The 21,936-nt window shown below is 32.6% G+C and overlaps 1 protein-coding gene and 1 long non-coding RNA gene across 5 annotated transcripts in view; one reads left to right on the top strand and one right to left on the bottom strand.

Moving 5' to 3' along the window:
- Window positions 1-21,936, bottom strand: part of LOC127730430 (uncharacterized) — a 157,980-nt gene that overhangs the window by 71,653 nt on the left and 64,391 nt on the right. The gene's annotated exons all lie outside the window — the stretch shown is intronic.
- The window catches only part of LOC127730413 (coiled-coil domain-containing protein CG32809-like), a 90,243-nt gene that overhangs the window by 59,222 nt on the left and 9,085 nt on the right, over window positions 1-21,936 (top strand). For all 4 annotated transcript variants that reach the window (XM_052238816.1, XM_052238815.1, XM_052238817.1 and 1 more), the window contains 11 exons: window positions 4,601-4,790; window positions 5,959-6,157; window positions 6,739-6,883; window positions 8,172-8,751; window positions 9,751-9,925; window positions 11,757-11,914; window positions 13,129-13,161; window positions 17,160-17,347; window positions 17,684-17,802; window positions 18,514-18,644; window positions 19,712-19,787. In XM_052238816.1, coding sequence (XP_052094776.1) covers window positions 4,601-4,790; window positions 5,959-6,157; window positions 6,739-6,883; window positions 8,172-8,751; window positions 9,751-9,925; window positions 11,757-11,914; window positions 13,129-13,161; window positions 17,160-17,347; window positions 17,684-17,802; window positions 18,514-18,644; window positions 19,712-19,787 — 1,994 coding nt within the window. The remainder of the gene's footprint in view (window positions 1-4,600; window positions 4,791-5,958; window positions 6,158-6,738; window positions 6,884-8,171; window positions 8,752-9,750; window positions 9,926-11,756; window positions 11,915-13,128; window positions 13,162-17,159; window positions 17,348-17,683; window positions 17,803-18,513; window positions 18,645-19,711; window positions 19,788-21,936) is intronic.

Genomic DNA, 21,936 nt, shown 5'->3' with positions numbered 1-21,936 from the left:
GAACCTGAGGTAAAACTACATGTCTGAAATGTCATAGATCTATACATCCATTAATCTATCATGGATGGTGTAAACTCTTTGGTCACATGTTATGCAAATTTAAAAAAACACCATATAGATCGTTCTATTGTCTGGCCTAGCAAGACATAGGGATTTTCCAATGACGGCGTCAACAATTGTTGAGTTTTCTGCTTAAGTTAGATTGATAGGAACTACTTGTGATAGATCAATGATATTTTGTATGAAGTTGCATTACTATCAGTATATATCAGTTTGAAGACAATTTTGAGACCCTGCCCACTAGGCCATGGTCCAGTGACTTTGAATTAATTAGCCATTTTCAATGTTAAGTTTTCTGCCTAAGTTAGATTGATAGGAACTACTTGTGATAGATCAATGATATTTTGTATGAAGTTGCATTACTATCAGTACATATCAGTTTGACGACTATTTTGAGGCCCTGCCCCCTAGGCCATGGTTCAGTGACTTTCAATTAATTAGCAATTTTCAATGTTAAGTTTGATGATTTAAGTTAGTTTGATAGGAACTACTTACAATAGACAATATTTTCTATAAAGTTACATTGCTGTTTGTCAACCATTTCGAGGCCCCACCCACTAGTAGGTCCAGCGACTTTGAATTAATTAGTAATGTTGCTGTCCATCAGATTGTCTTTTTCTGAATTTTATGCCGACAGGCGAGACATAACTCTGTGTCAACAGTTTATTTTTATTATAATTTCTTTGATTAATTATTCAAAAATATCAAAACTTTATGCTTAGCTTGAAAACAATACCGGTAATTTGAAATTAAAAAAGATTTCAATGCCAAATGAGGTGTCTTTGAGATTTTGCATATAAACATGTGACAAAAGAGTTTACAAAATTCATGACAGATTGATGGACTATAGATTTGACATTTGAGACATGCAGTTTTGCCTCAGGTTCAGACATAAAGCTGAGCATTACACCTCCCACACCATAATATCATTCAATGCAATTGGATTATGCTTTATCATTAAATAAGGTCAAATTTTTGTCTCGCCTTGACGGAGTCAAAAAGCGAGATATAGGTATGCTGTTTCTGGCCTCGGCGACGGCAGCGGCGTCAACAATGTATTAGTTTGTGATTAGGTCTAGTTCATGGTGAACCACTAGTGGTAGGTCAATGATATTTGGTATGCAGTTGTATTAGCATTGGCACATCTCATTACCATGGAGATTATTTGGCCCCGCCCCCTCAGTCAAGGTCTATTGACTTTGAAACTTTGCTTAGTTTACATGTATTAGTTTGTGATTAGGTCAGTTTATGAGGAACCACTAGTGGTAGGTCAATGATGTTTGGTATGCAGTTGTATTAGCATTGGCACATCTCATTACCATGGAGATTATTTGGCCCTGCCCTCTCAGTCAGGGTCTATTGACTTTGGAACTTTGCTTAGTTTACATGTATTAGTTTGTGATTAGGTCAGTTTATGGGGAACCACTAGTGGTAGGTCAGTGATATTTGGTATGCAGTTGTATAAGCATTAGCATATCTCATTTCTATGGAGATTATTTGACCCCGCCCCCTCAGTCATGGTCTATTGACTTTGAAACTTTTGCTTAGTTTTCATGTATTAGTTTGTGATTAGGGCAGTTTAAGGGGAACTGTTAGTGGTAGGTCAATGATAATTGGTATGCAGTTGTATAAGCATTAGCACATCTCATTTCAATGGAGAATATTTGGTCCTTACCCCTCAGTCATGGTCTATTGACTTTGAAACTTTTGCTTAGTTTTCATGTATTAGTTTGTGATTAGGTCAGTTTAAGGGGAACTGTTATTGGTAGGTCAATGATAATTGGTATGCAGTTGTATAAGCATTAGCACATCTCATTTCAATGGAGAATATTTGGTCCTTACCCCTCAGTCATGGTCTATTGACTTTGAAACTTTTGCTTAGTTTTCATGTATTTGTTTGTGATTAGGGCAGTTTAAGGGGAACTGTTAGTGGTAGGTCAATGATAATTGGTATGCAGTTGTATAAGCATTAGCACATCTCATTTCAATGGAGAATATTTGGTCCTTACCCCTCAGTCATGGTCTATTGACTTTGAAACTTTTGCTTAGTTTTCATGTATTAGTTTGTGATTAGGGCAGTTTAAGGGGAACTGTTAGTGGTAGGTCAATGATAATTGGTATGCAGTTGTATAAGCATTAGCACATCTCATTTCAATGGAGAATATTTGTTCCTTACCCCTCAGTCATGGTCTATTGACTTTGAAACTTTTGCTTAGTTTACATGTATTAGTTTGTGATTAGATCAGTTTAAGATGAACCACTTATGTTAAGTCAATGATATTCCCATTTGCAAGTTTCATTTCCATGGAGATTATATAACCCCACCCCTTAATTATGGTTCATTGACTTTGAAACTTTTACATAGTTTACAAGTTAATGTTTGTGTTTAGGTTTGTTTAAAGGGAACGACTTATGAGAAGTCAATAGTATTTGGTTTGCAGTTGTATTAGCTTTGGCACATCTCATTTCCATGGAGATTGTTTAGCCCTGTACCTTCAGTCATGGTTCATTGACTTTGAATATTTGCATAACTTACATGTTAAAGTATTGCTATTTTAATTTCAACATTTGCATTATCAAAATAACAAATAGGCGAGACATATCTCTGTGTTAACAGTTTATTGAAAGATACACCCCTTCTAAATTTTTGAAAGCTATCATTTTGCATTAACCATAATATCATGGTGTAAATAAGTTATACCACATGGAATTAACACTTTCAGAGGTTTATCTACTGGTAATTCTATTGATAATATTCCTGTCCACAGATTCACTTGTCCTTCGACTCAATTTGATCAGGATAAAAAAAGTTGTTTTTGTTTTGATTGAAATTGTTTTTGGATTGATTGAAAGGGTAATAAATCATGAATTAAAACATGTGTAATATATCACAATGTATGTACACTGATACATTTTATTGCAATCAGATAATTTTCATTACAAATTCCTCCATAACTAATGTAGAAAATGCAAATTCCTTTTTTTTTATAATTGAAAGTTCTAATTCAGTTGTTTGCACAAAAGCATAGAAGTAAGTAAATTGATTTATTTTTTTTGTTTTTCAGTTTCACTGTTCATGTATTCAATTTTTGGGGACTTAAAAATTATATATACAGATAGCAATCATGACGTGGATATTTGTGAAGGATTATCTTACTAGTAGTGTGTCTGTGATATAAATGTTTCACAATCTTAATGAAGTTTAAACTGGATGTAAACATTGTAATGGTACACTGTAACTCTGTACAAGAATTTAGATTTTAAATGCTGATTGATGTTGGTGTCTTTGTACAGTGTGACCACCTTGGTGGTCTCATGGTAGCATGCTGGCCTGGAGTATGAGATGTTGTTGGTTTGAATCCAAGCCTGGCCAATAAAGACTTGAAAATGGGTATTTGCTGCTTCTCTGTTGAGCACTCAGCATTTAGGAGGAAGACCAAACGCTGGTTGGCTCTGAGTTAGAATAATGTGTCCGAGAAAGGTGACTGAGTGAGGTCTTCCTGGGGACTGTTACCTTGTGAACTAGCACGTTAAAAATCTGAAAAGAATATAATTTATAACCAGGCAAACTAGTAGTTATATGATCACAAAATTTTTGAAGCCGTATGATGGTATGACGTTGTTGTTGTCATTGTAGTCATCCGAATACATTTGGTTTTAAGACAATAACTTGAGTATAATTGTATGGATCTTTATGAAATTGTACCACAAGGTTTCCATACCTAAAAGGAAGGTTGGGGTTACTTTTGAGGGTTATTGTCCTAACTGTTTTTGGAATTAGGGACCAAAAGGGGCCAAAACTAGCATTGTTCTTGTTTCAGGACAATAACTTGTGTATAAGTGTATGGAAGTTCCATATCTCAAAGAAAGGTTGGGATTGATTTTAGGGGCTATGGCCCTAACCTTTTGGCAAAAAAGGGGCCAAAAACAATACTTTCTATAGTAATACTTTGTATAAATTGCATATTTCTTGACTGCAATTTCATTGGTGTTTAATTAAAAGTCTTGAATTCTTGGGGTTTATTTCGTATGCTGAATCTTACCCTGGTTTTTAGATTTTGGAATTTGGGCCCCAATTTTAAAATGGCCCACATTCAGGTCCAAAGGATCAAAAATTAAACTTTGATATAAAGAAAAATTGATATGCTGAATCTAACTGTATTTAGAATTTTGATTTTGAACCCTGTTTTTAAATTGGTCCACAGTAAGGTCCAAAGGGTACAAAAATAAACTTAGTTTTATTTTATGAAATAATTGAATTTATAGGGTTCTTTGATATGCTGAATCTAAACATGTATGTATTTAGATTTTTGTTTTTTAGGACCATTAGTAAATATGAAACTTGATGAGCAACACTGTCTCCTTGGTGCCTCTAGTTGATCCTAATAGAGTTGCCGGGTTAACCCCATTAAATGTATTCATATATGTAAAAAAAAATAAAAACAACAGCTGTCCTAATTTCCTTGAGCAATCCAAAGAAAAAAAAAGAAGTGATTATTTTGAGATTGCATTTATTGATAGAATACTGCTATATTTACAGGCTCGTAGACCAAGAGATCCCCACAGAAGGGCTACGGTGGTGACCTATAACCCAGCCAATGTGAGAGATTATGAAGATTTCGAGACTATGTCCAATGTGGAAGGACCTGTCAGTTTTCAGAGAGGGAGTTTCATGAGGAATAGTTTACCTATTGTCCGATCTCCACCTAACACTTATGATAGAGCTATGGGTAAGTGAAGATCACCTATTAATCAAGGAGATGATATACTCACTTGATTTGTTTTTCTTAGCTCACCTTGGCCAAAGGGCTTTTCTTCTCACTTGGTGTTCATCTCATTGGTTTGAATAGAGACAATCTGACTGAATGTTGAGATCTGCCTACTGTCTGTTTACGTCAAAATTGTCAGATGTTTTCTTTAAAGAGTTATTGCCCTTAAATGTCAAATTTTACCATTTTTTTTTCATTTTTGCCTTTTATTTTGAAATCTGTAATAGATAGAGAGAAATTTTAATCATGAAAAATGATCAGCAAGACAAGATCTACGAAGCGGTCAATGGCTGAAATCGTCAGAGGACTCATTATTGGAGTAATTGCTCTTTAAAGATGATTCTTACCAATTTTTTAAATTTTTTCTTTTATCTTGAAGAGAATAATAGATACAAATGTAGGTAGAAACTTTAAAAAGCTAAAATGATTAGCAGGACAAGGTCTACAAAAACGTCTCCTTGTCTAAAATTGTCAGTTAACTCTTTATAGAGTTATTGCCTTTTCATGATGATTTTTACCAAAAAAGTAGCCATTGTTGAAGATGCAGGTGAGCGAAACTCTAGTTACAACTATTGCTTTATCCACAAAAATGAAAATATATCAAACTCATAAAGGGCCAATGACCCAATTGATAATTTCATCATATTCTGCATGTTTATGGTTTTATTTTATAGTTAAGAAAAAAAGTTTTTTCATTACTTTAATTGAAAATTATAATTACAATGAAAATTATAACATGGAGTATTTCAAAGCATCAGTCTTTGATTTGATGATTGGAAATAAGTGTTTTTCAGCTTTTAAACATGTTATCAGTAACTTAATTGAAATTCATCAAAGTTGTGATTGATGAAGGCAAACTATACATTTTATTTGCGAAGTTTTAAAATTTAAATCAAATGACACAAAATTGTAATACGATAGTTTTAATTAAGTAAGTTCACATTAATGCAACAGATTACTTTTGTACTAAAACTTCATTTGCAGTCACTTTTGTTCACTTAAAACAGTAGATCATGTCTTTTTCTATTGAGAGTTGCAGTTACTGTTATACTGTTGTTTCAAAAGTTTTAAAAAGATGGTATTGTCATAAAAATGAATAACCAAACTATATATCTCATGTATGTTATAGGTATGGTTTTCTTGGTGTATCAAGATGAAACAAAGAAATCTGATCTTCCTAATGAAATCACACACTTGGATACAGTCAGAGCTTTGTTTGTAAGATCCTTCCAAGAGAAACTCAATATGGAGTATTTGTCATCTCCAAAGAGAAAAATCTATATCCTAGACCCAAGGACCAGTATTTACTATCAGCTGGAAGATTTGAGGTAGGCCAATTGCAAGTTTGAATTTCCAGTGAAATGGAACTTGATTTTAGTACATGGTTCTCCAAAGTGTGAACCATATCAACTTAATCAGTTATAAAACTGAAAAAATCTAGTGAATATGTGCACAAAAACAACATTAAAATATATTTCCATATTGCATATGATACATTCTTGTGATGATTTGGGACCAGAGACAATAAGTTCCTGTTTCCTTGATAGTGCCTTTTTTTTTTTATCAGACCTGCTACATGATTGTATGAGGATTTCCAATCATCAAAACCATAAATGCGTTTGCTAATAAAAAAAAATCCCATTTTAATTACGTGGTTTGTGGTATGTGAGCTAGCACAATTTACTTTACTCACGTTTATACTGAATAACTTGGAAACCCATGCAGTGACCAAAAGTAAATGAAACTTGTTTAAAAGAACAATAGACATGCAATTAAGGGCATACAATACAGAAATGATCTCTCATTGATTTTTCCTTAAAATTTTGTCACAAAGTCAATTTTGATATGCACTATAGAAATATGCAAGTTTTGTTACAAAAAGTTAGCCTGTAAATGGATGTGATTTCAGAGATATTAAGGATAGAACAGTGTTGAAGTTACTGGAGAGTGATAGTGATAATCCCCAGAAAGTAAGGGAACTACCTCCAGAGAAACGAGGGAAAAGATCTGACCAGGGGATATATGAAACACCAGCAACAGCAATAACAGATCAAGTAAGCTTGAGCTTTATGTAAATAATCAAATTACATGTGTCAAATTCAGATCCTGTGTCAGCTTCACTTACAAGTTTCTGACAAAGTTTCTTTCTATTTTTGGTTTAGTTACTTTTCTTGATCCTCTGGTTTTGTCGCAGTGATACACCCCTTCAAACATTTTAATACCGAAATTTCATTGCTGATGTAACAATTTCCAGAACAGAAGATATACTGGAGCGTTTTCAAATAACAAATTAAGACACAGAGAGTTGTCGGATCCATGTTAGCAAAGCAAGAACATAGAATCTGTATTTTAATTAGATTGAATTTTTAAAAAAGAACAATTAAAAGATAAGCATTCTAACTGACCTAAATTTCTATGCTTGTCATGTATTGTTTTGGGGAAATTAATAAATTTGTTCTCTGTGAAATTAATACATATTGATTAATTTGAAAATGTGCAGTATATTTCAACTTTTTTAAGTTTAGCCAAAATATCAAATAATTCCTAAATACAGTAGCTGAGTAATATGTAAAGAAAATTATTGACAGACAAATGAATGGTCTGATGGCCAGACAAGGTTATTGCAGTATACTTCCCATGGTTTGATGGACAGACAAGGTCATTGCAGTAGACTTCCCACTTTGTATTTGGGGGTATAAACACATTTTTTTATAAGGAATGTTTTAGGAAAACTGTCTTGTAACTTTAATTCAACACATAACTGTACTTTCACATATTTTCATGTTATAATGAGAAAAAGTTATCAATAAGTTATAATTGAATTTACTTGGTAAAGTTTTTTAGTCCGTATTAAAATGAATAAGATACTGAACAATGAATCAGAGATTGGTAGATATTTTCAGAGCTTTCAGTATTATCTTATTCAGACAAGTATCAATGGAGACATCAGATATCGGCCATAGATGTGATATTTCCTCATCCTGCACTGTCACTGTTGCTATGTTGCTTTACCATTGCTTTGATATTGTATCAGACTTTATTTAATTGAAAGAAAAATGAAATGATACAAATTTTACCTGTTGAATTAAGTGTAAAGGATACATTTCTTACAGATTCCATTGGAAAACAAAATAGAAATAAACAATCCAATGAAAAATAATGTCAGAGTATTGAAAAATGTCTTCTGAAAAATTCATGCAACTTTGTAACAAAGTGTTGGCGACCAATTTATTGTTTACTGTCCAAATGTAATTTAATTGTAAATAAACAGTCATATGTAATTACCAGTTTTTGGAAAAATGCTGATATCAATTTAATATATATGTATTCCTTTATTTTTAGGTAAGAAAAGCCCAGACCTTGCCTGCTTCCATGTCACATTCCTACCCTGTTTACAGGGATCCTATTTATGCCAGTGATTATGATCTCTATAGATCTCCTACTCCAGATTTGACCAGAAGTGCCCCATCACATCATCAACCAGTCAACTATGCACACAATGCATTGTATGATTCACCAGACCGTATCCGTGGCGACCGAAGCACTCCTGATAGACACAACTTAGGACCAATCCCAGAAAATATACAGATGCAGAATGGTTATGTACCGGTACCACAATCTTACCAAGACCATGATGGACGAGGCAGACCAACATATCGTCAGCAGGGTCCACAAAGAGGTCCAGAACAGCATTATAGGTCAGTGTCTCCACCAGTACAAAGAAGCCAGCTACCTCCTGGTGATCCATTGAGGAGAACCTTGTCACCTACACCAGCAACTGGTATGCAGATCTATGACTACCTCCATGGACCAGGCGGAGCAGGTGCCCCTGGTGCTCCACCCCAGACTTACATTGCCAAAGGTGTCAGGGCGAATACGATGGTCTCCCCTTTAAGAGCTTCAGGTCCACCTCCTGATACAAGTAAGTTCCCTTTTATTCATAGATGTTTATACTGCAGACATATAAAAATCAAGTATTGAAAAATGTTTTTTTATTATAACATATAATGTTTTGTCACCATACAAAAGTTAAAGTCAATATTGGGTTGTGGTTTTAATTTAGAAATATTCTAGTTGACAAAGAATTTAAAATAATACTTATTATTATATAAATGAAACTTTTGTTACAACACACATGTGAACCTTTCATCTGGGAGGTATAAATCTCCAGATATTTAGTATGTATTCAATTAAACATTTTCATTTAGATTTTTAAAAAATCTTCCAGTTGAAAATGGTCTGATCACTGGGTTTGTTCCTTAATTTCTGTCAAAAATAAATGAAACTAGAAAAATTTCTTGCTCAGAATTCTATCATATATTATTGGCATCTGGAGAAGGGACAACTTTTACTCACATGAAATTGCAGGTATTTAAATTAGATTATGTCTATTTTCCTGACAATATTCAGATGATCAGCTGATATTATAAGTAATTCATAATTTTAAAGGAATGAGCTGAGAGGTTTTGGTCAAGTGCAATTGGACTTTGTTCTCTTTGATGTATACTCAACCTGTGATTGTTTCCTTACTTTGTTGCTTTAGTTTTGAATAGCCTGACAGGTGTGAGAGTTTAACCCTGTTTTTAGAAGAGTTACTCCTCTGTACTCCATAAGAACTGAGCTATTGATGTTTTTTTGCATCCTTTGGCAAATACTGTATGCATATATAATAATGAATTCAATTGGAAGGTTTGGAAAGGAGGTGGACAGGGATGAGAGGTATTTGGAAGGGTAAGCAATTATTTCTCAACTTGTTCCATCTGTTAACAAAACTGAACAACAGTGAATGAAAATCTAGTAATAAGTTGAATTCTGTGATGTTATAAATGGGAAAAAAAGAACACACTTCCAATACACAAATCAGTTTGTAGATTGATCTTCATAAATGTCGCGTTAAAATTGGTGAAATGTTTTATTTCAGGACATCAGCAAAATCGTCACTCCTTAGCATTCACACCAATGTCACCAAGATCAGCTGATCCAACCGTCCAGAGATCTCAGAGCTACAGGGTTACTCCAGAGAGAGAACAAGTACCTATGGTTCCTCCTCCTCCTCGCAGTATTACACCCTCACCTACAACTGACCCGGAAACCAGGTAAAACATAACTCTGTGATCATTATAGGATAACAAAGGTACTATACAAAAACTTGTGTATCATTATAGGATAACAAAGGTACTATACAAAAACTTGTGTATCATTATAGGATAACAAAGGTACTATACAAAAACTTGTGTATCATTATAGGATAACAAAGATACTATACAAAAACTTGTGTATCATTATAGGATAACAAAGATACTATACAAAAACTTGTGTATCATTATAGGATAACAAAGGTACTATACAAAAACTTGTGTATTATTATAGGATAACAAAGGTACTATACAAATACATGTGTAGAGAGCTTCTGATAAATGTAGAAAATTATGCAAAGCCAACTTTATTTAGTCATTTTACCAAAATAGATAATAAGGAAGGGCTTTTATGGACTTTTCTCAATCTGAAGCATAGTAATGTGCTTTTTAGCTCACCTGGCCCACAGGGCCAATGAGCTTTTCTCATCACTTGGCGTGTGTCGTCCAGCGTCCAGGTTTCTGACACAGAATAACTGTAGTCAAATGCTGTTGCGTATTGACCCCCCCACCCCCCCCCCCCCCCACCTTTTATTTTGCAAATATTTGAAGAAATTTTCTCTTTAATATCTGAAATGAGAAAAAATTGCCCCCCCCCCCCCCCCCCCTTTTTCCAAAAAAAAAAAAATCTTTCCCTCAAGATATGGTCATAATCTCAATTCAAATTTCCAAAAGAGTTTGCAACCATAATTACCAATTTAAATACATCATAAAAGTCTTGAAATAGAAAATGACATACATAATCATGGCTATTAAAATTCCTTTAATAGTAACTTCTAACAATTAATTGACAGCTAATCACCTCAAGACAATACAACATCTTTATGCATAATTTAAAAGCAATGTAAGGGAGGTAATCCAATTTTTTTTTTTAATACTTTAAATGTATTTGGATTACCTCCCTGACACTGCTTTTAAATTGTCCAATAACCAGGGGACCCTTGTTTTTCCCCCTTTTTTGCCCCTAATTCCTAAACGGTTTGAGTCATAACCATCCAAAGTCAATCCTAACCATCCCTTTGTGGTATGGAAACTTGTGGTATAATTTCAGAGAGATTCATACACCGTTCCACAAGTTATTGTCTGGAAACTAGAAAAATGCTTATTTGGGCCCTTTTTTGGCCCCTAATTTCTTAACTGTTGGTACCATAACCCCCAAAATCAATCCCAACCTTCCTTTTGTAGTATTGAACCTTATGGTAAAATTTCATAGAGATCCATTCACTTAAACTAAAGTTATTGTGGGAAAACCTATGTGTCTTCGGACAACGACGACGCCAACGTCATACCAATATATGACCGCAAAAATTGTTTGCGGTCGTATAAAAATGATCAGCAAGACAATCTACAAATAATCCATGACTGTAGATATCTTCAGTTGACTCTTTATTGGAGTTATTGATCTTTAATGATAATTTTTACCATTTTTTTAACCATTTTGCCTATTATCTTGAAAACTATAATAGATAACTAGAAACTTTAAAAAAGAAAAGTGATCGGCAGGATAAGATCTACAAATACGTCAAACATGGCTGAAATTGTCAGCTAACTCTTTAAATACTGTTATTCCTTTTAATGATGATTTTTACTCAAAAGTGGCAATTGTTGAAGATGCAGTTGAGCGCACAGGCTCTTTAGAGCCTCTAGTTTGACTTCAGGTCTGTTACATGTATTCAAAAATTACAAAATTTTTGACAATCTTGAACCAAATCAATGAGATAATTTTAAGCTGAATATATAAAGTTAGTGAATGAAGAATGAATTAATCTTTTGTTTCTTTTTTGTACTTCAGAGTACGCATGGAAAAAATGGAAGTGCAACTTGCAAATTTAACAGCCTGGGTGCAGACAGCAGTTGTAACAGGATCAAGTAGGGAAAGTAGTATAAGAAGTGGGGCTAGTACAACACCATCAGATTTAGGAGACTCTAAACCCCCAAGTGTTGTAGGAAGTAAGTTATGAAGTTATTGATGGTATTGGGGTTTAGATTAGGAATGGTTTACACTATATATAAGATTATTGATAACTTTGATGAGTTGATTTGAATTAATAGAGAGCTTTGTGTATTTTTTGGCTGTAGCACCTTATTACTAACAAAACTTTGAAACAGTCAAACCATGTTTATGATGAGGAATTTAAGAACATTGCATTACCTAGTACTTTTTCAGTTTCTAAATGGCTATCACTTACGATCCAAATTGTGTGTTAAGACAGTTTTACAAAAAAAAGTTCCTTTTGTCTATATAAGTAAATAATATATGAGTCATGAATTTGCTAATATTATTACATTAGAAAGCTAAAAATTTAATCTCACATTTATTAGGATAAAGTTTTACTTGAAATAATGTAACCCATCTTAAAATATACTTAGGTCCTTATTTTTGAGAACTTTTTGAAGTAAAAAGATTCTTACAAACAGTTTCTCTTGAATTTTTATTATTGTCCCCCTCGCAACGCGTTGTGGGGGACATAGAAATACCGGACATCCATCCATCCGTCCATCCAGTCTTGTTAGGGCTCTCATGTGTACAATTCTTGCCAGATTTTTATGAAACTTATATCATAGGTTTATAGCAGCACTGTCTTTGACAAATTCGAAAATCAGTGCCGATCAATAATTTTTAAAAGAGTTATGCCCCTTGGAAATATAAATTATAATGGAAATCACATTGCATTTGCTCTAAAGCCTACATTTCTCTAAGATATTAATAAAAAGTTTTAAAGAACAAAAAAAAAGTGCTTTTTTTAGTTATTGCCCTTGTACCTTGGATAGATAAAATATATGCAACGCGAGGGACATTGGAACTCTGTTCTTTCATTGTCTACTACATATCACCTGCCTGTTTCAATGATATTTTTTAGTTTTATAAACAACTGTACATTATTTATGTTATATGTATGATAGAGGCAAAGGTTAGGTTCTGTAAGTATAAATTGTTTATATTTTGCATTATTGCCTTAGGTCTAAGTTATTTTGGCATCCAGTTTGAGCTTAGGGTTTTTACACTCTTTTTATGCCAGTTGCCTTGGTCTTTTTCCAAGTATATATTTCTATTTGAAAATTATTTTCCAATGAATATGATATTCATATTGTCAAATAAAATTACTAACAGCATGGTTGCATTATTTGAGATAGCTTTTACCCAGAATGCACCTTTCTTGCAGAAGATGACGGAGACAAAGTCAATGGTGATAAAGGTATATTTATGACCTGCATTGCTTGTTTTGGTGTATGACATATTCTGCATGTTTATAATCACTGCTTGTTTCAGTATCATGCTGCACGTAGGGTCTGGGGATAATGAGATAAAAAATATGTGTTGGATTATTTCTCAGGTCAGTCGTGGGTAAAAATTCACTTTTCAGTTTTGATCATTGACAGGTAAAAATTAATAGATAATGTTCTAACAGACTCAACAACCAAGGTGGAATCTTGATTATGATGTATTCAGAATTTAACTGTTGCTGCAACATTCAAACCTTTCTTTCTTAAAATTGTTTGGCAACTGTTGTTTTTACTGAATTTAATGAATAGCAGCTTTGCATCAGATGAAAATTTTAAAGTAATTAATACATTTTGATGGAGGTTTTTGCGGTCGTATATTGGTATCACGTCGTCATCATCAGACATTTGGTTTCCGGACAATAACTTTAGTATAAGTGAATAGAAATCAAAGATATTTTAAAGCAAGGTTTATAACCACAAAAGGAAGGTTGGGATTGATTTTGGGGGTTATGGTCCTAACAGTTTAGGAATAAGGGGCCCAAATAAGCATTTTTCTAGTTTCCAGACAATCACTTGTGGAACGGTGTATGGATCTCTCTGAAATTATACCACAAGTTTCCATACCACATATGGATGGTTAGGATTGGCTTTGGGGGGTAATGGCTCAAACCGTTTAGGAATTAGGGGCAAAAAAGGGGGAAAAACAAGGGTTTCCTTGTTAATGGACAATTACTTTTTAAGTACAATGTTGATTTTGAATTACCTCCCTTACACTACTTTTAAATTATGTATAAAGAAATGTTGTATTGTCTTGAGGTGATTAGTTGTCAATTTATTTTTAGATGTTACTATTAAAAATGCTGATTAAGGAATATTAATTTTAGACATGATTATGTATGTCATTTTCTATTGGAAGACTTTTATGATGTATTTAAAAGCCTAAAAGGGTAATTATGGTTGCAAACTCCATTGGAAATGTGAATTGAGATAATGACCATATCTTGAGGGAAAGAATTTTTTTTTTTGGAAAAAGGGTAAGGGGGGGGAGGTGAAATAAAAAATTGTGGGGAGGGAGGAACTATTTTTTTTTCTCATTTCAAATTTTAGAAATTAAAAAGAATATTATTTTTATTTGCAACAGCATAGTGTATTGCACAAAAGCAAAAAAAAAAAATCCAAATTCAGACCTGTATCAAGCACGAATATTTTGTCCATTTTTGCCCCAACTGTTGAGGGTTGGACCTCTGCAGTTGTATCTAGCTGCGCTCGGCGAAGCAATTTAGCTATGAAGATCTGATAACTTTCATTTTAAACAAACATGATTTAACAGATAAAATCAACTGATTATTGCAGAATGAATTTTGATACATAGGAAAATTGAAGTTGATAATTTTTTTGTTAAAGATAATATAGAACATAGCTCCTCGGTGTAACCTATTTGCATACCTAAGGAATTAGATAGAGAAGAAAATAGATTGTATAACAACATTATATTAGCTCATTTACATGATTTTTTATGATGTGGAGTTATCAAAATGTAGATTTTTATGGATATATTTATTAATGTCTGTTTCATGCCTAAAATTTTGAAATTCTTTTTGGCTGAAAGTGTTTTGTCTATAAGCTCATAGACATAATTTTGTCATGTGACCGTGACATCACCAACGTTTTTTTTCAAAATTTACTCCTTCAAAATGGAATTTAGAATTAAATTATAAGGAATGACTGTAATATTTTTTCTGTCTATTTGAAATTACCTGAAAAATGTGGTGTACACTTTTAAATAACCTGCTACACTGGTTGTTCAGTGTGCACCACATTTTTTATGTTATTTCTTCATAGACAGATAAAATAATACAGTCATTCCTTAAATAATTCATATATGTTTACTGTAATACAACAAAATTGCCAACCACAATCAGTCCTAGAAATATGAATACAAATTGAATTTTGATTTTTTTCATTATCAAATTAACTGTTCAATCATATCAGTTTAATGTTAACTCTAAGTTCTAGCCAGTAACTCAATAATACTCTTGATATGATGGTTTGAAAGTTATGCATGTTTGTTGTCAATATAGCTTTAAAAAAATCATTTTGCAATTGTTGTGCAAAATTTGCGAAAGTAGATGTACAACTAAAATGATGAAACACAGCTAATGTACACCATTTAGAAAAAGTTTAGAAACTAGATACAACTTAAATACTGTGAAAGTACTTTTATTCGTGGGTATCAATTTCATGGTTTGAGCAAAAGTTACATGTGTTGGGTTCTTAAATTCATAGATTTATAAGAACCCTACAAAACAGATTAAAATTCATCTTTTATTTCGTATTTGAATGTGCCAAAATCAACCAAAGTCTTATATGTGCACTTGCACAAGGTCGATTTCTATCCGATGCTTCTCATATGTTGTTTAATAATGATTTGTGGACATTGCACTTACTTGTTCGTCTTTCATTTCTGACAACATTTCATCAAATTTTCAATAAAAAAATTGCTTTTAGAAATAAGATGATTCATCTATTCCTACACATTGTCTTGATTGATGGAAATTGCAAAGTAAACATTTTAATTGTTGCACACACATGTAATCAGAAATGATGACACTAATTAACCCGAGATCGAAGGATCAACAGATAAACGATCATCAATGGTGTTATTTGGGCCATATACATGTCTCTTAAAGAAAACAGTTACATAGAAAGAATGCTATGAGAATTATGAGGAGATAAATTGAACACTTCATCATCGCATATCATCACCGGAATTCTGACTTTCATTGATCAAAACTGATTTTTCATGAGAATTAAAAGGTTAAAAGTCATACAGTTTAGGCTTTTTAAAGTTAAATGCTTTTGGGTTAAATCCTGTCTAAAGTTGTATATAAAGCTCATAGTGCATTTTCTGATATTCAATGTATTCTGTAGATTATATGCCCATATCCATGTAGTCAAATCTATATGGGGATCTTTCTATGTCTTGATTTGGACAACAGTTGTTATACTTCGTTGGGCAATTAGATTAGTGGATAAAGCCATCCATGAAACCATGAAAATTGGAGTACTTTCACAGTAACATACTTGGCTGATTGTGCACCATTTGGCAAAAGTTGAGAAAGTATATGTATAACTTAACTCACGTATGCAGCTATATGTACACCATTTAGAAAAAGTTGAGAAAGTAGATGTATAACTTAAATCATGTATGCAGCTATATGTAAACCATTTAGCAAAAGTTGAGAAAGTAGATGTATAAAAATAACTAACACAGCTGAATGTACACATTTTCAACAAAAGTAGAGAAAAAGATGTTCACCAAAGATAATGTACGCAGTTGATTGTACATTATTTAGCAAAAGATGTACAACTTAAATGACATACACAGCTGATTGTACACCGAAGTAGAGAAAGTGAAAGTAAATGTACAACTTAAATATCATACAAAACTGTTGTAACAATTAGTTGAGTTTCATATGATTGAGCAGTCTCTTCTTTTTTATTTATTGTAAAGCAGAAGCTTCTTATGTTACGCCCATATGCTTATTTATAGAACAGAATTTATTACCTCAGTGACAACATATCTAGAATAACAAACCAATAAGAAGTTACAAACTTTTGACACTAAAAACCATAATAAAACTTTTATGGTTTTAAGAGGTATTCGTTAGGCTTGATAATCTGTTCTAACATTTTTGTAATGAGTGACCCGCAGTAGGTTTTATTAACTATTGTCATTTTAAAGTGAAATATTTTAGGTTTTGATTCTTCTCTATGTTGTTTACTTTGGATGCTTGAAATTTTTTTTAAATTTTTTTTTAATTGAAAATGAGTGAGGCCATAATAATGAAGTAAAGTTTTAGATTAAATGTGTTTCTTGAACCATATCTACAAAAGATAAAACCAAACAAAATAGTACAGATGTGTAAAAAAACATAACCTAAACAAATATTGTGTACTTCCATTTAAGGTTTTTCAGACATATCATCCCAGTCATCTCACCATACCATTGTTACACAGAGTATTAAAGATGGCATCCTAAATGTTGCCAGGCAAACATCAGATTTGAAAGTAGATTTAAAACATTTGCGAAGAATTCAGCAGCTTAATAATGAGTCAATGACTGATTCTATACAAGAAACTATCAAAAAGATTTCAGTGAGTAAAAGCTTTTAATATAAGAAAGTTTACGATTATTTTTATCTTCAGAAATAACTGGTTTGAGAAAATATTTTTTTTAACTGTCCTCACCCATGCCTTAAGCCTAAACCTTTGCTAGAGGTAATCTTTTTTTTTGTTTTGTCAGATTTTACCTTTCCTTTATTTGAATGTTTATATATGTATCTTCTAAATTTTTGATAAAATTATCATTGGGAGATAATGCTGGATGTGATAAGAAATGCAAAAGAATTTTTGACAGAGCTTTTGTATTAAAAACACTTTTTTTGTGAATGCTCTTGGTATATTGGATAAGAGTGTGTTTATTATTTGTAGAAGGTGCTAACAACAGTTCCTGGAGCTGAACACCAGGTACTTCGTCAACAACGATCAGATATAGACACACAATGTAAACATTACAAAGATGATGGCAGTAAAGTGTTAAGAGAATTGGGGTATGTTCTTTGTAAGGTGTTGTTGATAAAGGGTAATTTATTTGAATTATAAGATGATACACTGACAAGAGTTAGTAAAATCCTATAAAATAACTACTGAGATAATATGCTCATAATTATACCTTTTCAATAAAAAATGATCATACATAGATACTAACCAAAATTTGAGTAATTACCTGGGACAGTTTGCAGCATATTTAATCAAAAAGAAGAAAAACCAAGGTGATATACAGTGCATTTCCATATTATATAATTGTTTGATAAGTCAAAACTTTGTTAACAACTAAACAAACACTGTTTCAGTGCAGAAATAGAGCAATGTCATTAATAAACAGTAGCACACAATTTACAGTTTAAGAAAAGGTGGTGTAAGATTAATGTGGCAGACAAAATTAAGATAGCAAGCAGAACAAAACCAGGTATATAATCCATGCCTGCAGAGTTCTAATTAAATTCCATAAAGGTGTACTGTATATGAGAAAATACAGAAATTTTCTGAGCTAAATTGAAAGATATGTTGTTTAAATTTAAAATTTTCATTGGAAAGTTATTTCTTATTTTCACTTTGTTGGACAGATTTTCATGTGTGCTATGTGTATGGAAACTTAGAACACTGGCATATCAATGGGGACTGAGAGCTGTTTGATTTTATATATAATAAGATGAAAGTTAAGTGTGACAAGATGTATAAATTATGACTTGTTTTTGCAGAGATTTAGAATCATCAGTAGAAGAAATGAGAGAGGATGTGATATCTAGGCAATGTCGAGTTAATCTGGCTGATGTGGAAGGAATGGCTCTTGTTCTTAGTCATGTGACCAAACATCTTGGAGAACTTAGATGTATGTTGCTAGTTACAAACATAAGGCATAGAGTACTTTTGTTCTTCTCAATATATTTGTGTATCTCAATATTTTGTCTTTTTGCTAGGTGTGCTCTTCATTTTCAAAAGAAAATAGAACAAACTACTTTCAAAATGTAGAATTATCTTCTCATAAACTATATATATTAGGGATGTCAACGAGAACTCGAGTACTTGAGTATCGCTCGGTACTAAAATGATACTCGACTAATCGGTTTTCTGTTAGAATGTTGTTGCTTTCTTAAGCTTAAACAAAAATGTTTTTATTGAGAGCCCCTCCTAGGAAATTATATATTAATCAAAATTAATAAAAATAAAAATACGATTAGAATGTTTGCATTTAACTGTCATTTAAAATTCCCCCAAACAGAGATATGAACAAGAGCATTTTTTCCAAGGCTTTCACACTAGCTAATCTTAATCACTCCCCCACCTCTGTGCGTATATATTCATCGGCAGATCTGTTAATATACTTACAAATCTCCTGGTCACAGAAAAAGTTGAAAATTTACTTGAAGACAATATTTTTAAATAAATACAAATTCTTTGCACCTTATTTAGACCCTCAGAAAATGATTAATGACAAGTTCTAATCATCACCCCTTTATTGATCATTTAATGTGTTTTTATACGGTTCCCAAATACTGTTGTTTGAGTAATAATTTTTCTAAGATATTAACTAATTACTTGATTAGATTATTGCCAGTCAGTTTACATAATTAGTACATGTAGTAAATGAGCTATTAATTGTGGCCTCGGACTATTATCTAGTCCTAGGTAATAATGTTGAGGGTTTTACGATCATTAAACAACTACCCACAATATATAAAATGGGTATAATTTTGTAATTCCATTTAGTAAATGTTTTACCGAGCGAGTACTCGAGTATCGCTAGGTAAATCCAACGAGTAATCGATTAGTAAATCTTCACCGAGTTGACATCCCTAATATATATGATAGAATTTTACAAGAGTTTACCTCAAAAAATTTACTAATAGCGTATTTGTTATAGTAACTCTATTTACTAATTATTGAGATTTTTTTCAGGTCGTTTCCCAGGATTACAGGATCATATGAAGAAAGTAATGAGTGGTGAAATGGAAGTGGTCATCAATGAAGAAAAGTAAGTTATAAATTGAAACTTTTATGAAACAATGTTTACACATCTTGTTTGAATTAGGCTAAGAAATAGGTAAATATTTTGGCCTTCGTAACTCTTTCTGTGTAGTGAAAAAGATGGTTTTCAAAATGTCGCATGGAATGAGAAATATCTAATGTATTAAAATCCCAAGGTATAATCAAATTCAAAATCCTTTTCCACTTTTAAAAAGATAGGGTAAACAGAAAAGCCATACCTCCCAGCTGTCCTGATTTTCTTCTGAAATACTGCCAAAGGAGAAGGTATAAATATGAGCCTTTAGTTGGCCCCTGTATTTTCAAAAATAATAATCTTATTCAAGTCATTGAAAATTATATTAATTTTATTGATAAATGAACCAGTTGCTTTAATCTGCAAGTTTAGCCCAAAATTGTTACTTGTGACGTCATTATGACAGATAGGTAACAATTCACCAATTATCTTGTTGATTACCGGTTATAGCTTAAAAAGGGTGTCAAATTTCAAAGGAAATCAGGTAAGCTTGTTCTGAAGTTGTTTTCAAAATCACTTATTCTAATGTCAACAATTTGGATCTCAAAATTCATATCCTTGGTCAGAGAGAAACTAAATACACATATTTTTCATACGACCGCAAAAAAATTTCGGGTTGTATATTGCTATCACATCGTCGTCGGTGTCCTCCGAAGACATTTGATTTCCAGACAATAACTTTAGTTTAAGTGTATGGATCTCTTCGAAATTTAAGAAAAAGGTTCAATACCACAAAAGGAAATTTGGTATTAGTTTTGGGGGTGATGGTCCCAACCGTTTAGGAATTAAAGGGCCCAAAACAAGCATTTTTCTAGTTCTAGGACAACAACTTGTGTATAAGTATTTTGATTGCTCTAAAATTGTTCCACATGGTTCAATACCACAAGTAGAAGGTTGGGATTCATTTCGGGGGTAATTGCTCAAACCGTTCAGGAATTAGGGGCCAAAAAAGGGTCTTAAACAAGCATTTTTCTAGTTTTCTGACAATAACTTGTGTTTTGATATCTCTTAAATTGTACCACATTTTACAAAAAGAAAATTTCTTCAAATGTTTTTTTTTTGAAAAAGGGAGGGGTTGGGGGGTTAAAAATTATTTGGGTTTGGGGGGGGGGGGGGGGGCAATTTTTTCCTCAAGATTTAAGAAGTTGTCAATTTTCCAAAGAAAAATTGGAGGTCACAATTTATTTTGCTAATTCTTTGTATATAGTCTGAAAACAGATGTACTAAGTATTGCGCAACAGCACAGTATTGCACAAAAGCAAGAAATCTTCAATTGAATATAAATTCAAATCATAAAACCAATTTCAAGTTCTTTGACTACATTTATTCTGTATTAGAAACCTATAATGTGTCAAATATTTAATTACAATCCAAATTCAGACCTGTATCAAGCTTGAATATTGTGTCCATTTTTGCCCCAACTGTTCAGGGTTGGACTTCTGCAGTCATATCCAGCTGTGCTCGGCGAAGCAGTTTATTATTTAATCACTTTAGATAATATGAAAGTATAAAGATGTTAATATTAAGGTAGATAACTCTAACTATAAATGCTTAAATTCTGCTGGAAAAAGTTTGCACTAGTTTTAACGTGATATTTTTATGCCACCACCATAGTGGAGGGGGCATTAAGTTTTACCCTTGTCTGTCCGTCTGTCCGTCCGTACGTCCCAAAGTTGGTTACCATTCTCTAACTTTAGTTTGCCTCAACCAAATGTTATGAAACTTATACACAATGCTTATTACCACAAAGATCAAGTTTGAATTTTGGTGGCATCAATTTAACCGTTCTAGAGTTATGCCCCTTTACAAATGGAAAACTTGCTGAATTTTTCGTTTCCCTTTAACTTTAGTTTGCCTCCACCAAATGTTAATAAACTTATACACAATGCTTGTTACCAAAAAATACAGATCAAGTTTGAATTTTGGTGGTGTCACTTTATACTGTTCTAGAGTTATGCCTCTTTACAAATGGAAAAATAGCTGAATTTTTTGTTTCCGTTCTCAAACTTAAGTTATCCTCAACCAAATGTTATGAAACTTATACACAATGCTTATTACCACAAAATAAAGATCAAGTTTGAATTTTGGTGGTGTAACTTTTACTATTTTAGAGTTATGCCCC

Source organism: Mytilus californianus, unplaced genomic scaffold, assembly GCF_021869535.1.
Source record: "Mytilus californianus isolate M0D057914Y unplaced genomic scaffold, xbMytCali1.0.p SCAF_2, whole genome shotgun sequence".
NCBI classification, from domain to species: Eukaryota; Metazoa; Mollusca; class Bivalvia; order Mytilida; family Mytilidae; genus Mytilus; species Mytilus californianus.
Note: the sequence above shows the minus strand (reverse complement) of the source record. Positions and strands in the feature narration are given on the sequence as shown.